Below are 17286 nucleotides of genomic sequence, written 5' to 3'. Positions count from 1 at the left end.
TTTATTATATATAATTTAAATATATAATTTAAAATATATTAAGTATTAAAATTTAAATCTTAAGATACTCAATTTTCAACGTTTAGACAGGGTCTTATTTTTAAAATTTTAATCTCAAATAATTTAATTTCGGGATCTTTCAATTCAAAATAAAATTGTTTATTTGTTGGCATTTTGACTTAGAAACTCAACTCCTGTTTCTAAATATATTGTCCAAAATCGTTCAATATATTCTTCATTGACTTATGTTTTCAAAATTATTCAGAACAAAATATTAAACAAATTTCTTTAATAATGGATATTCAAATTTGCATATTTTTTGTCATAAAATAAAAATCCAGAGACGTGAACGCGATAAAACTTATGCTTATCGTCATCCGCAATTGATCATATATGTAAAAAAAACTGTGATGTTCGCTAAGAGAGTTAATTTTTTTTAAACCGGGGACGACAATTATTGAAAAAGTGGCCACTCTGAAAATATATTTAATTCAGAGTTTTACTCACACAAGAACATTTTATATTCAATTTAATAATGAATCATGTTCTTTTGCTTGGTTCAGGCCCACGTGATACGGATGAGGAATGCCGACAGCATGCCATTTCCAATCATACTAGCCGCACTGATTTGTTGCTGCCAGTGGTTTGTTTATGGCTGTCTTCAGCAGGACCCATTTATCCAAATCCCGAATTTCTTGGGAATCGTCCTCTCCGCATTTCAACTTTCTCTGTTCCTCATTTATCCAAGTCGGAGATCTGACCAAGTGCATTTTATATAAGACACACTTCCGCCGGAAGGTTTGATTTCTCCCTGTGAACTTTAAATTTTCTGATATAGATTCCCAGGAAGAAAATACCCAAAAAATGAAAACAATTCCTGTTACAAATTTAAACCATTTAGACCAGAGACTTATGCTGTTAATATTCGTATTTTAAAATAAAGCGGAAACGGGTTAATTCAAATTTCTCGGCGGTTGATGATGACTGTGTGAATGAGGAATGCGTGTTCGTAGCAGATAATAATGTTGTCTTACAAACTGGTGTTATTCAGTTCGCCGCTTATGATTTAAGAACTGTTACGTATTACGGGGAAATTTTATTTATTATATTGACTTTGAGATTTTTGTGATATTCTATTATAACGAGGTATTTGAGAATTATTTTTTTCCAATAGGGAATGGTGGTCTACCATTTCGCCACATGGTGCCGAAAAATGGAACTAGAAAGAGTAGGTACAATTTTAAACGTGTATTTTAATTTTTGAATAAAAGTGTTTTTTACGATTGTTTTGTGAAGCATAAAACAATTATTGAATACTAAAAACAAACATTCATCAAAAACAAATAGTTTTAGATAGAATTTTGAATCTTATACAGTGAAAAAACACATTTCTGTGAAATAGGTTTTAAAAAAATACAATTATTTCATTATTTCATGTGAGTTTCAATGCATTTTAAGCCTTAATAAACTTCATATTAATACATTTAGCAACAAATTTTATTCATATTGTGACAAGAATACTAATAATAGACGACTGGAATTTAAATACGAATTCTAACCTAACTTTAAGATCAGATTTTTTATTAGTAAATATTTCATATGTAAATTAATAAACATTGACGTTGAGTTCATTTTTGCTTCAAAACAAGTCCATTTAAGTTTATAATCCTTTGAAAATCACAATAAAGAGAACAATAATTGTTTTTTTTTAAACAAAATATTTCTATCAAAAAGTGTGGGTTTTCACTGTATAAAATGTAAATTCTATCTAAAACACTTTGTTTTCGATAAAGACTTATTTTTATTGTCCAATAAATACTTTAAACTCCATAAAAAAATAGTTAAAACACTTTTATGAACAAATTAAAATGCATCTTTAAAATCTTGCCTATTCTTTCTAGTTCGTTTTTTGTCACTAGGTGGCGTATCGCAGTTTAAGCATTTCCAATAGAGGAATTATGATTGTCGTGTTTCTACATTTTAAACATTTGCACAGCTTCTATTAAAAGCATTGTAACTTTTTAACAAAATTATCATTTTGGCAATCTACTTACTCACTGCTATTAAAGACAAGCGATTTAATATTTTTGTAATTACGTTCGAAAATTATTCGCCAAAGAAGCTGTTGTGGAAATAATAATTTCTCTCGCTGGTTATGCTGATAACAATAACAATTGTGCTGATAGCAATTGTAACTGTGACTGATGTTTGAAAATAGCACTTAAAAAAATATATATTGTAACGGCGTTGTGTACATAAATGTACATGAGCCGCGTGTATTTTATCGTAAATAAAAACAAGAATATTTATGTACCGTTAAACAGTTTTACTTGTTAATTATTGAGAGATTTAACGTTCAGTTAATGAAAGTATGAGTTGAGAAAATTCAAAACTTCATTATAAACCTTGTACTGTTTTAATTATTTTAGTTGTAATATAAAAATACATTTTTTATTCTATAATAAATAATATTCAAAGTGCATTAATTGTTCGTTCTATCATTTTCTATTCACTAATACTAGTTAAAGTCCTTTACTAAATGTTGGAGAATTTTTTTTTACAAATTAACTGCTTAAATTACGCAGATATGTAATATTTACATAATATACAAATAGGGCAAAGCAACAATTCTGATGGGATACCTTTTTCGAGAGGTCCGAAATTAATTTTTTTAAGCTGCTTTTACCCTGTACACATAAATCACTCATCGTCATTTAAATTAATTTCTGCAATTTGCACATATTCTTTTTCTAACGTAATTCAAAGCCTCTAAATTTGAAGAGATCGAGGCTCCCGATTTGGTTTTTAAATTGATTTGATAACTAAGTCTTTGTGTAAAATAATCGTATACTTCTCTTGGAAAATAGTAGTCTGAAGAATAGGAGCCTTTTCTTAAATAGAAACAATGCTGATAAGCAGTGTTTAACTTACACTACTTAAATATTAAACTGATATGGGACTACGTGAATTCACAGAGATGACCGCAACCAGTTGGACACTGACGATTTGAACTAAACCACTCTGACATGTGGACCACATGACCTCCATGTGTGCAACCTTGACACCAGGAATATACACCACGAACGACCTGCAAAGTTTAATTCAATTTCGGATTAAAAAGCACGAAATTGAACAATTTGAATATCAAACTGATCGTTATCGTTTCAATTTTTATCAAATATCTAAAAAGTAAACTTAGAAAATTCGACTGGAAAACTTTCAATTCTTTCCTTGTTCAGTCTTTGAAATCTATTTGGAATCGTTGTGATAAAATTGGAATCTTTCTGAAATATTTTGTAATACTTGGGAAATTCTTTTGATCTTTTTGAAATCTTTGGGAAATCGTTACAAATTGTTGCACACTTTGTAATCTATCTGGAAGCATTGTGATATAATTAAAACCTTTCGGAAATATTTAGGATATTGGGTAATATTTGTGAAATTATTAAAATCATTAAAGTCTTTGACGTCTATACGAAAGATTTGAAATATTAAAAAATCATTAAAATCTTTGTGAAATATTTTTAATCTATTCGCGAAATGTCTGAAATATTTTTTAAATATATTTATTTGTGAGATTATTGAAATCTTTGGGAAATCATTGCAGTCTTGGTGAAGTCTTCTAAATCTGTGTGCAATCTTTGAAATCCATTTGAAATCTTTGTGAAATAATTAAAGTCTTTGTGAAATCTTTTAGGCCTATCCGAAATCTTCGCCAAACATTTTCAATCTTTGAAAATCATTACATTTTTTTTTGCAATGTTTGAAAATATTTGTTAATATTTTTGAACATATTGAAACATTAAAAATCTTTGGTTAATTATTGCAATCTTTTTAAAATCTTCGTGAAATCGCCGTGAATCCTTTAAATATCTGTGCGAATTATTTAAAATATTTGTGAAATTATTGTAATCTTTGTGAAATCTTCTAAATCTTTCAAAATCTTTGCGAAATATTTGGTAAATTATAACAATCTTCGTGAAATATTTTTAATGTATCTGAAATCTTTGCGGAACCCTGTAAAATCTTTGGGAAACCATTGAAATCCTTGTGCGATCTAAGAAATCTTTTGAAAATCAATGAAATCTTTTTGAAGTTTTTGAAATACATCGAAAATCCTCGTGAAAATCATTGAAACCTTTGGAAATATTTGAAATATTTTAAAAATATATTCGGCAATAATTTGTGAAGTTATTGAAATCTTTGAAGTATTTAAAAAATATATTTGGTAATATTTGGGAAATCATTGAAGTCTTTGTGAAGTCTTCTAAATAGATCCGAAATCTTTGAAATATTTAAGAAATATTTTGTAAAATGTTTGAAATTATGGAAATCTTTAAGAAATTATTGAAATCACTGTGCACTCTGTAAAATCTCTCTAAAATCTTTGTGACATAATTGGTAATATTTTTGAAAGTGTTGAAATCTTTGGGAAATGATTAAAGTCTTCGTGAAGACTTTTAAATTAAACCGAAAATTTTGAAATCTTTGGGTAATCCTTGAAATCTTTGTATAATCTTTAAAAATCTATCTGAACTCCGCGAAATATTTGAAAAATCGTTTCTCAAATCTTTGGGAAATCGTTGCGTTATCTCTTTGAAATCATCGTGAAACCTTCGAAAATTTCCGAAATTTTCGAAATATTCAGTATAATTTGTGTGAAATCTTTTAAATCCATCGAAATCTTTGCGAAATATTTGAAATCTTAGGGAAATCATTTAAATATTTGTGAAGTCTTTGCGAAATATTTTTGAAATCGCTAATAACATTTATGAAATTATTAAAATCTTTGTGAAATCCTTGGGAAATCATTAAAATCTATGTGCACACTTTGAAATATATCTGATTTTTTTAGGAAATAATTGAAATATTTTTAATATGTCCAAAATATTTTAAATCTTTTAAATCCTTAGAAAATCATTGAAATCTTTGTAAAGTCTTTGTGATAGCTTTGAAAATAGTTGGTAATATTTGTAAAATTTATGATATCATTGAAGTCTTTATGAAATTGTTTTAATCTGTCCAAAATCTTTGTGAAACCTTTGTAAAATCTTTTAAATATTTGTAAAATATTTTTGTTAATATCTGATAACATTTATGAAATTATTGAAATCTTTGTGAAATCTTTGTGAAATATTTGGGAAATCTTTGTGCGCTCTGAAATCTAACTGAAATTTTTATAGAATATTTTTAATCTTTTCGAAATCTTTGCAAAATATTCGAAATATTTGGTAATATTTGTGAAATTATGGAGAAATCTTCGTGAACTATTTCTGAAATCTTTACAAAATATTTGAAAAACTAAAAAAATATTTGGTAATATTTGTTAAATTATTGAGATCTTTATGAAATCTTAGGAAAATCATTGAAATCTTTATGCACTCTTTGAAATCTATCCGAAATATTTGATAAATTTTTTTAATCTTTGGGAAATCGTTAAAATCCTTGTGAAATATTTCGTAATCTTTAAAATATTTTTAAAATGTTTGCAATATCTGAGAAATTCGTGAAACCTTTGAAAAATCATTAAATCTTTATGAAATGTTATAAGTCTATCTGAAATTTGTGCTAAATAATCGAAATATTTTAAATCTTTGAGAAATTATTTAAATCTTTGTTCAACCTTTGAAATCTATCGGAAATAATTGAGGTTTTTGTGAAATCTTTTAAATATATCAGAATTCTTTCTGAAATCTTTGGAAACTTATTAAATTGTGCTGTTTAATCAAAGAAGTAGACCGGTAATTGTGAATCCAGGCGGTGCTTTTGAAATATGAATGTAAGTTGGAGATTATTCATTTTTAATTTGTAATTCCTCATTTTTCAATGCTTAAAAAATAAATAAATTCGATAGTTTTTAATATACGAAATTCCGAATTAAAAATTTTGAATCTAGGGACTTCAAATAAAACTTAATTAGAATATATGCAGGTAGTAATAGGAAAAATTCCGAGTCTCACCTGATGGCAAATGGAGCAAAGAGCATGTTTCGCCGTATGACATCGATCACACAACCATGCTGCTCTCTGTAAAGGTTTGGTACAATTTGTGCAACACGCATGAATGGTAGTTGATTGCTGATTTAATTGCGAGACTGAAGGAATCCAGGCTAATTGTATTATCTGAAATTTAAAAAAAATTAAATATGTTATGAATAATCCGATTTTTCAAAAAATTTTCTAGGTCTGTTACAACATTTCGTATACATTGCTTATACAGGTCAAGAAGACAAGTTTTTCCAGGTTTACTTTTTTTTACATCAAATAATGAAAGAACCTTTTTTAATAGATATAAAAAATGATTCATTTCGTTTTTTATTGGTCAACAATTAAAAAAAAACAGATATTTAAGAATTCGTTGAAACCTTTTGAATTACTTAAATCTTTGTGAAAACTTGAAATTTCTGTGAAATCTTTTTAAATTTTTGTAAAATATTTGAAATATTTAAAATCCTTGATATCTGAAATCTTTGCAAAAATTTTTTTTTAATATTTTGAAATTTTTATGAAATTATTGAAATATTTGTGAAAGCTTTCTTGTTTGTTTGTGAAGTCTTTGAAATCTGATGTTCACGCCTTTTTTAGATCTTTAAAATACTTGCAATCTTTAATCAAATATTTTCAAATATCTGTAAAAATTCCCATTAATCTTTGTTTTGTGAAATCTTTTTCATTCGTTGAAATAATTGAATGATTTGAAATCGTTGTAAAGTCTTTTCAAATATTCTAAAATGTTCTGAAACATTTTCAACTTGTTTCTAAATTTCAAAATGTTTTAAAAACTTTAAAAAAAAAATTTTTAATCTTTGAAATCTTTTTAAAATCTTAAAACCTTTGGAAATGTTCGAAACCTTTGAAATCTGGTGCCTTTTTAAAATCTTTGAAATCCTTGCAATCTTTATGAAATTTCGAAATCATTGGGAAATTTTTTTAAAATCTTTTTAAATGTATGAGAAATTTTTCTTAAATATTTTCGTTTGTGAAATATTTTTTATTCGTTGAAGTCATTGAATTAATTCAAATCTGACAACTCTTTTCAAATTTTCAAATTTTGGAATTCTTGTATTCTTTTGAAATTTGTATGAAATCTTTTAAATATTTGCGAACTCTTTCTGAAATCTTTTGTATTCTTTTGAAATCATTCCAATATTTTAAATCTCTAAAAAAATCTTTTGAAATCTTAGAAATCTGGTTCATAATATACTTTTTAAAATCTTTAAAATCTTGGGAATCTTTTGAAGGCTTTGAAATCTTTGGAAATGCAATCTTTGTGAAATCTTTGAAATTTGGTGTACACGCCTTTTTCAAATCTTTACATTCCTTGTAGTTATTATGAAATGTTCAAAGTCTTTGTCAAATCTTTTGAAATATTTATGAAAATTTGTTTGTAAAATATTTTTACTCGTTGAAATCATTGCATTATTTGAAATCTTATTAGTGAAATCTTTGCAAATTTTCTAAAAAAAATTGAAACCTGTGGAATCGTTGCTAATCTTCAAAATGTTTTAAAATCTTTGGAAATGTTCGAAATCTTTGGAATCTGGTGTACGCGGCTTTTTCAAATGTTTGAAATCCTTGCAATCTTTATAAAATGTTCGAAATCTTCAGAAAATTGTAGTGAAATCTTTGCCAAATATTTTGAAATATATGTGCAATTTTTCTTAAATCTTTGTTTGTGAAATATTATTTGTTCGTTGAAATCATTGAATTACTTGAAATCTTAATGAACTCTTTGCAAATCTCCCAAAATGTTTTAAAAGTTTTAAAAGCTTTGTGAAATTGTCGTGGAATATTTTTAATCTGGTGTACACGCCTTTTTAAAATCTTTCAAATCCGTGAAATCTTTTTAAAATGATCCAACTCTTTTTAAATATTTTTAAACCGTTGAAATATTTTTGAAAACTTTGGAAATTTTTATTAATGTTTTGTAATCTGGTTCACACATTAAAAAACCAAGTAGTGAAACCCTTGAAAAATCCGTTATATTGCTATGGCTCATTTTAATTCTGAAATTTTATAATTTGTAAGTTGAATATCACAAAAAAAGTAGACTTTAACATTCTATATTAGCGAACACAAAATTAAAAACGTATAGAATTATTCACAATATTAAACTCTGTTAATTGCAACCTATTAAATAAATTGGAATAGTTGACAAAAAATCTCTAGAAATCGCGTCATTTATTCTATAATGATAAAAAAAAAAATTAATTATACCTTGATGCATAAAAAACGTTTCAGTAGCAAGATTTCTTCTAAACGAGATAATTCTTTCACAATATACTAAAATAATAAAATTACTTTTCGCATTTCAATAAACTAGCTGTTTTAAAAGAAAAGAAAGATTTAATGCAAGGTTCTCGTGAAAAATTCAAGAAGATTTCTCGATATTTAAGGTTCAATAAAAAAAATCCAAGGCGAATAATTACCTGAGTAGCGACTTCCCAGAGTCGAAACCTTCCCAGCATGTCTATATACTCAAGAAGCCAATGCTCCTGAATCGTAATTTCGATATTTAAGCTCTTTCGCCTATCTCCAAGAGCAATTAGAATGGAAGCGGTCGTCTGAATATCCCGGAGAGCAGCGTGATGTTTCAGAGCTTTTTCGACAAGGTGGGTTGGATCCCAAAAGGAAGGCTTGGGAACTGAATTTACTATCAACTGGCAAGGTTGATCTTCAACCATCACAGATACAGAGTCATCGTTGATGTCTGGCGAGTGATTGGGGAATTGCTCTGGAGGGGGCGACCTGTCCTGGATTTCGTGACGAAGAGGAAAAGCTTCTTTTGGAAGAGTCCAGTCATTGTCGTTATTTATCATGTTGTCAATGAAACCACTCGTGATTTCCATATTCACCGGTTCGAGTTCACCTTCTCCGAAAAGAAAATCTCCCTTTTGTTGCCGCTTGTGACCTGGGAAGGATCTTCTGTAAACGCGTTCCGAAAAGTGCCTTGCAATAAAAAACCAAGTTTATTTCACCCTAGGTTAAATAAAATAAGTTAATACATCGAGATTATTAATTTAACAATTTATATAAGGGATCGTCCATAAACTACGTTACCAATTTCAGGGTGTCTACTCAAATGCTGGAAAAAATTCCCTGACAATTCCAGGCTTTTTTAACAGGTATCTCAAGTTTTTTTCAGGTATAATTTTTTGGGAGTTTATTATAAGTACAATAGATTAATTAAATAATCGTAAAAACATAATTAATCAATTTTTGAATTTGTGTTTAAAGTCCATAAATTTGAATAATAATTAAAACCAATTTTTATTTTATCTACTTATGCTTAAAATTAAGTGTATATTTTGATAAAATAATGTGAGTACTATATTAAATTCAATTTAAAAGGCTTCAAAGTCCTAGATTTTCAAGTACAAATTTAGATTTACAAAAGGGTAGATGAATTCTTGACCATATAGTTAAATTTTCAACCCAAAAGATTAATTTTATACCAAAAAGACGATTAAAAAAATACATTGATTCTCAAAACAACAGTTGAATTTTAAACTAAAAAATATCAATTTTCAAACAAATGGCTGAATTTTGAACTAAAAAAAATCAGATCTCTACCAAAAATGAAATAACTAAATTTTTGGTTATAAACATTTTTTTTTCCTAAAGAAAAAAAAATTGTTTTTAAAACAAATTTAATTTAACTTTTAACCAAGAAGTTTTATTTTCAAACAAAAGGATTAAATAATTACGAAATTATCAATATTTAATTGTAATACTTGAACTTTTAAACAAAAAATGGATTTTAAAATAAGACGATTAATTTTTAAACAGGAAGATTAAGTTTTTAGCACGAAAAGACGATTTTGCAAAAAAATATATAAATTTTTAAGAACAAATTTGAATTTTAGACTAGAAAAGACCAATTTTCAACTATAAAGTTGAATTTTCAACCGACCTAATGAATTTCCAAATAAAATCATAAATCTCCATTTGAGATAGATGAATTTTAAATAAAAAGATGAATTTTTAAGAAAAGAGTTAATTTTTAACCAAGTAGTCTTATTTTCAATCAAAAAGATAAAATTTCAACTGAAATGATGAATATTTAACATGAATACTTGAATTTTAAACTAAAGAGATGAATTTTTTAACACAAAGACGATTTTTCAACAAATTTTGAAGAAAAAAGTGCAATTTTAAAATGAAATGATCAATATTTACATGGAATAGTTTCTTTTTGATCAAAAAGATGAATTTTCAATACAGAAGATCAATATTTACCAAAGTAGACAAATTTTATAAAAAATACATGAATTTTAAATTTAAAATATAAGCTGTCAATTAACAATTGAACAGTTAAATTTTCAGTTAAAAGTTAATTTTTTACCAAAGAGATGAATTTTCTTATAAAATGATGTAATTTTCAATTGGAATATTGCAAACTAATTTTCAAAAAAATATTACATTTCCAAAAAAAGTGAGTAATTTTCAACTAACTTGATGAATCTTCAACTTTAATAGTTGAATTTAAAACGAATAACATGAGTTTTTAACTAAAATGATGAGCCTGTAAGCAGAATCATTCAGTATCTCATTTTTCAACCAAGGAGATGATTTTTTAATTAAAATGATGAATCTCTATCAACAAATTAATTTTTAACAAAAGGGCAATTTTCAACCAAGTAATTAAATCTTCAGACGAAAAAAGGACGAATTCGGAACCAGAAATGTATTAGTAGATATGTCAAACAAAGAAGATTTAAACTTTTAATAAAAAATAATAGAATTCAACCAAAATGAAGAAATTTTCAACCAGATACTTAAATTTTATACTAAAGCCGATTCAATTTATTATTGCAATTTTAAGCAAAATTAAGCATGCTCTCAAAAAAATTCCACGAGATTTCCAGGTTTTTCCAAATTTATCAAAATTCCTTGACAGTTGCGGAGTTAGATAACGTTTAATACGTTTCTTGACGATAAATTTGTAAAAATGTTTCGACTTTTGCTAAAGATGTGCCTAAAACGGAATATTTTAATAACTTAAAAAGTTTGAAAATTACTTAAATATTTAAAACTTGACACCCGATTTCAAGAAATTCTTCGTTTAAATTTTTGGTTTTAGTTCAAAATTCTACTATTTGGTTGAGAATTTAATTATTTTATTGAAAATGCATCAATTTCGTTAAAAACTCATCTATTGGTAAAAAATTTAACAAATTGGTTGAAAGTTCAACTATTTTCTTAAAAATTTATCTTTCTGGTTAGACGATTCATCTCCTTGGTTGAAAATGTTACTGTTCGGAATTCGTTTCTTTGTGGTGGAAAATTAACTTTTTTAACTGCAAATTTAAATATCGCATTTCTAGTTAAAAATTTATATTTTCTATTTCAAAAAATCAAATATTTAATTAAAAATGTATCCTTTTTAGATAAAAATTTATGTACTTGGTCGAAAATTCGAGTTCTTTTGGCACAAACTTAATCTTCTTACTCAGGAATTAATATTTTTTCGTTGAAAATTCAACTCTTTGGTTCAAAATTGGAATATCAATTATCACACTTTTTTGCGAATTCATCTATTTTATTTGAAAATTCAATTACGTCAAACATTTTTTAGTGAAGATTCATAATTTGAGTTGAACATTCATCTTAAGAGTTGACATGTTAACCAGTTGTTTTTTTTACTGTAAATGTAACCACTCAATTTTTGGTTGAAAATTGATAGTTTTAATTGAAAATTGATCTTTTCTGTTTTAAAATTCAACTATTTTGTTGCAAATTCATGTAATTTGTTGAGGATTCAACTATTTTGCTGAAAGTTCGTCTTCTTTAGCTAAATTTAACTATCTTTTTAGTTGAAAAGTCAACTAACTATCTGTTAGAAAATTCTACTATTTGTTAAAAAATTAAGCTTTTTTTTAGAAAAATTCACTACTTTGTATCAAATTAAATTGTTTATTGGAAATTCATACTGACGGTTGGAAAATTCAACTGTTTTGAGGAGAATTCATCTATTTTGTTGAAATTTTGCCTTTTTGGATAGGAAATTAATCTTCGTTTCTGAAAATTCATATTTTGGCAGTGGATACAAGTATTTTGTTAAAAATTCTTCTTTTTTGTTCTACGGTAGAAAATCGGTTTTTGTTGTTGAAAATTAATTTTTTTTATACTGAAATTGTAATAATTCCATTTTTGGTTAAAACCTGGTATTTTTTAGATGAAAATAGAACTATTTGGTTGAAAATTGTACTATTAAAATTCACATATTTGGTTTTAGGTGGAAAATTCAACAATACAAAACAAAATTTAAACAATACAAAATTCAAAAAATACAATGTAACTGGTAAAACATTCTTTTTTTTGGCTAGAAAAGTATTGTTCTTTTCTGAAAATTTATCATTTTGGTTGTGTATTCAACTATATTTTGTTCAAAATTCGTGTTCTATGCTTTAATTTGACTGATAGAAAATTCGCTTTCTTAATTTTTTTTAACTGACAATGTATCTATTCGGTTTTTGATCGAAAACTAACCTTTTTGGTAGAAAATGCAACCATTTGATTGCAAATTCTCGATTGAAAATTACTTTCTGTTTGAAAATTCATCCTTGTAGGTTTAAAATTCAGCTATTTTGTTGAGTTGCCTTTTTTAATCGAAAATTCATCTCTCCTGATTAAAAATTACATTATTGTTGGAAATTTTTCTTTGTAGATTTAAAATTCAACTATTTTTTTAAATGCAATTATTTTGTTAAAAGTTCAACTTTTTTTTTAAAGTCTTTCTTGTGGTCTAAAATTCCACTCACTGTAGGACTCATTAGAAACACAAAATATTCTTAAATTGGTAACGTTGTTTACGGATAACCTCTAAACTATAAATACCTGGGCAAAATAGGTCCAATAAAATTCGGATTGTCTGGTGTCTCGTCAGTTTCAGTCTCATCATCGCCTCCGCTTATAATTCCAGGAGCTTCGCCTTGAATGGATTTAACATCGGTCTCGTGCACTAAAAAGAAATCTATTAATTAATAAATAAATCATTTTTTTAAATTCCCAACAAATTCTGCTAAAGAGGTATAAACCTGAATTTGACTGGTCGAGTGCATTACCCAAAGTAATTTGAGTTAAATTTATCGTATTAACGACGTCCTCTTTCATCACAGTTGGTGGAGTTTTTAAAATATTTCCCAGTGGATTTGCATAGAGAGTTTTTATAATGTACCATACGGTGCTCACCTAAACAAAATATTACTTATTGCAAATTTCTGTTACGAAAACAATACGAAAATATTGTCTAAGGAAAAAAAATACAATGGTTTAAAGTGTAAACTGACGTCATTTCTACCAGCTTTGCTGGCAACAATGGCATTGTGATCGCAAATATCGTTCAGTCTTCCATTCAACATGTATCCTTCTGCACAAGCTTTGAACCATTTTGGTTCTCTAGGAGCATTTATTGTAAACCTGTGCATTACACTCGAAGCCAAACAAAAAGTGTCATTGCTGGCTGGTGTTTTTCTGTTGGCAAAAAAAGTATATCAATCGAATTCTTTCCTAAAAGTACCCGTACGAAAAAGTATTATAGAAAATAATTATAATGGAATCAGTATAGGAATAAATAATAATAAAATATGGGTTTCAAGAGATTTCAAAATTTTTCCAAGGATTTTAAGAAGTTTCGTAAGATTTCGATAGACTTCAGGGATTTTAGAGAATTTCAAAGATTTTCAGGGATCTTCAGAAATTTAAAAAATATTTTCACGGATCTCAAGGAATTAAGGATTTTCTATTTATTTTAATTGATTCCTACGATTTCATGGGATTTTAAGGGATGTGAACTAATTTCTAAATAACTTTAGAAAATAATTAAATTCTATTTTAGGAAAAATAAAAATAAATTTTAAAAATTTCAAATTTAAAAAGATTCTAACGAATTTCACAAGATATAAGGGATTTCAACAGATTTCGAGAGAACTTTAGGGAGTATATTTAATTTATTTTAATTTTAAGGAATTTTTAATATTTTCAACAGATTTCTAACGATTTCCAAGATTTTAAGGGATTTAAGAAGATTTCCAAATATTTCAGCGGATTTGTAGGGTTTTCAAGAGATGTTAAAGTTTCTACTTATTTTAATGGATTTTTAACATTTTCAGGGGGGTTTAAGGCATGCGAACTAATTTCTAAATAACTTTAGGTAATAAATTAAATACTCTTTTAAGGAATTTCGACAGATTTGAAAAGGTTCAAGGGCTTATAAAGAAATTTAAAAAATTTCAAATTTTTAAGATTCTACAGAATTTCAAGATATTAAAAAAAATTTCAAGAGATGCCAAAAGACTTTTACAAGATATGAGGGATTTTATAGGTCCTCCAAGTATTCTAAAGATTTTATGGAATTTTACCAGTTTCAAGGGATTTCACTGGATTTCGCGAGAACTTTAGGGAGCAAATTCAATTTATTTTAATTTTCAGGGATTTTAAATCATTTATATAGATTTTCAACTATTTCCATGATTTGAAGGGATTTTAACAGAAATGAAATTTCAATGAAATTTCAATCGAGTTTAAAGATGTGAATCGAATTCACAGATTTTTATTGTGTAAAGTTTCTTTTTGCAGAATCGCCATTTTTTGTACTTTCATATGCGATTATGATTCAGAGATTGATATAAATGGTTACATTTTTTAAATTATTCAAGATACCCATAGAAAAATAAATAGTTCAACAATAATGCATTTTTTATCAAAACTTTTTGCCTAACATTTTACCTAAAATTGTATAACAACATACTCTCAATACATATTTTAGAAAAATACAATATCCTTATTAATTTAAAACTTTTATATTAAAAAATAGATTTTTTCACTTTTGTTCATTTCTAAATCCTAATCTATTGAACCGATTACTGCCTTCTAACGAGAAGACAGCAGCAAAAGATTCTCGATACATTTTTTAAGAATTTCCAAACAAAAATTGCCTAAAAATTTTCCACATTTTTTCCGAAATTTTTAGAATCATCTTCAAATGTTCTTAAATACACTTGAATTTTATTGAAAATTTAATTTTTTTAAACAAGAAACTAGTTTTTTTAATTTTTCCAGGAATTTAAAGAACATTTTTTTATTCTCTCAAACGTTTGAAAAATCTTTAAAAGTCTCTCAAGTTTTTGTTTGAGATCTTTAAAAATTTATATTTCTTTACGAAATTTCTTATATCTTCAAATTTAAAGTTATTTTTTATCCTTTCTTTTACCCATTTAATCTTATCTTCTAAATTTCTTTTGAATTTATTTTATTTACAAAAAAAAAATAATTTACAAAATTGAAATATTATGCTTTAAAATCTTGCACAATCTTCTTCGAAGTTTAAAATAATAATTTCAAATGATTAAAATATTTTAAAATTCCTTTTCCAAAGTAAAAAATCAAAAAAAAAATCCCCATGAATCTTAAGCAAATATCTTTTAAAATGATTTGAGTTTTTCCTAAAATTTAAAAATTAAACTTTCCTAGGAATCTAATGAAAATTTATTAATTTTCTTGAATCCTTTCAAAATTCTTAAAAAGCATCTTTTTGCTAAATCTATCTTTTTTTTTTTATTTTTTTGAAATCTTTACAAGTTTTAAATTAATTTTGAACCGTTTCAAAACTTCTAAATATCCCTTAAACTTACTCGATTTTTTCTAATATTTTTTTTTCATCTTGCAAAATTGACAAGTTTTGCTTGAAAATCTTTTACATTCTTTATCATGATTAATATTTTGACATCTTTCAAAATTCTTATAAATGTTCTACATTTTTTTACGAAATTTCTCAAACTTTATAGCTTATAATGAGTTTTAAATCGTTTAAAGCTTCTAAATATCTCCTAAACTTATTCAAATAATTTGTTTAATTTTATAATCATGCAAAACTGCAAACTTTTACTTTAAAATTTTCTACATTCTATTCAAAGTTTATTAAAAAATGTATGTAGAACACTTTATAAAAAGGTTTCTTTATATATTATATTATGAATATTTTCTCCCAAATTAATTGGCCAATTTTGATTTTACAAATTAGTACAGTATTACTGGCAGATTTTTTACATCGCAGTTGTTTTTGGCGAGATATAATTATTTTCTATAATGAATTTCGTATAATTGCGAAAAAATTATAGAAAATTTATTATAGGCCTATACTGATTTTACTATAATATTTTTTCCTAAAGGGTAGTTAGTAGCGAAATTGCAAAAATGCTACCTCATAATATTAGTCAGTTGTTTGATTGCAGTTGGAGCGTTAACATTTACTTTGCAAGCGTATGCAATATCGCCTTTCGGATTCAGAGCTACTCCTTGTGGATTCGCTTTACTCGCAGGTCTCGTTGCGTCTTTAAAAACGTGATGGTAAAGAGTGCAATCCTAAATAAAACAAAATAATTATACGTAGGAAATATTTGCCAACAGTGGTATATTTATAAATAGTTTCTTTATGATTTTAGAAATCAAAATATTATAACTGATGTCATTCCAAGCAAACAAATTTTTTTTCATGAATGAAAAATGTTAAAATTCATTTTAAAAAAACATTAATTTTAACCATGTTTTTTGCAATTTAATTTTTTCCGGCCGGCGCTTCTTACCAATTTTTAAAAATGATTATACTTCGGTAAACGACGGCTTACTTTCTCCGGGAAAACATTCTCTACCACTCTAATGTTTCCAATTTCTAAAGTCAATTTTTCTACGGTTTCTATGGCTTCTTCTATAGCTGTAAATCGTTAGAACATTTATTTTAAGACAATTTTTTTTTAAACAAATAATTACATTTTAAAATTATTTAGTTATTTTAAAAATTGGAAACATCAGAAATGTAGAAAATGTTTTCTAGCAAAAAATAAGCCGTAATTTATTAAAATGCAATCATTTTTCAAAAATTGGTAAGAAGCGATGGTCAGAAAAAATTCAGTTACAAAACACATGGTTAAAATGAATTTTTTTTTGTGTGTGTATTTTAATATTTTTCATAAAAAATCATGTTTTTTATTTGAAATGACACCAGCTATAACATTTTGATTCTTAAAATCATAGAAAAACTATATTTTTCATATATCTGACTTGGTCGACAACTACTTTAAGTGAAAATAACTGTAAAAACTTTCTCGGCTCCAGTTCTACCTCCCCCCTCTGCCAACCCTCCCTTATTAACTGAAGTTTTTGGTGGGACTGACGTTAGAACTAGAATCTCCACCATATGACGATTTGATACTTAACTTTGACATGATTTCGACTCAGAAAATAAACTTATTGCATAAAGGTGTTAGTTGGGCGTATAATCTAAACA

The 17286-nt window shown here is 26.4% G+C and overlaps 1 protein-coding gene across 1 annotated transcript in view; it reads right to left on the bottom strand.

Moving 5' to 3' along the window:
- Positions 1–2417: 2417 nt before the first annotated feature.
- The window catches only part of LOC117174944 (GATOR complex protein WDR24), a 24031-nt gene continuing 9162 nt past the window's right edge, over positions 2418–17286 (bottom strand). The window contains exons 6-12 of the mRNA XM_033364407.1: positions 16204–16364; positions 13292–13475; positions 13040–13193; positions 12840–12963; positions 8429–8948; positions 5961–6122; positions 2418–3088 (exon numbers count right to left, since the gene is read on the bottom strand). Of these exons, the coding sequence (XP_033220298.1) occupies positions 2960–3088; positions 5961–6122; positions 8429–8948; positions 12840–12963; positions 13040–13193; positions 13292–13475; positions 16204–16364 (1434 nt within the window). The 3' untranslated portion in view covers positions 2418–2959. The remainder of the gene's footprint in view (positions 3089–5960; positions 6123–8428; positions 8949–12839; positions 12964–13039; positions 13194–13291; positions 13476–16203; positions 16365–17286) is intronic.

This window comes from Belonocnema kinseyi, chromosome 6, assembly GCF_010883055.1.
Source record: "Belonocnema kinseyi isolate 2016_QV_RU_SX_M_011 chromosome 6, B_treatae_v1, whole genome shotgun sequence".
Taxonomy (NCBI): domain Eukaryota; kingdom Metazoa; phylum Arthropoda; class Insecta; order Hymenoptera; family Cynipidae; genus Belonocnema; species Belonocnema kinseyi.
Note: the sequence above shows the minus strand (reverse complement) of the source record. Positions and strands in the feature narration are given on the sequence as shown.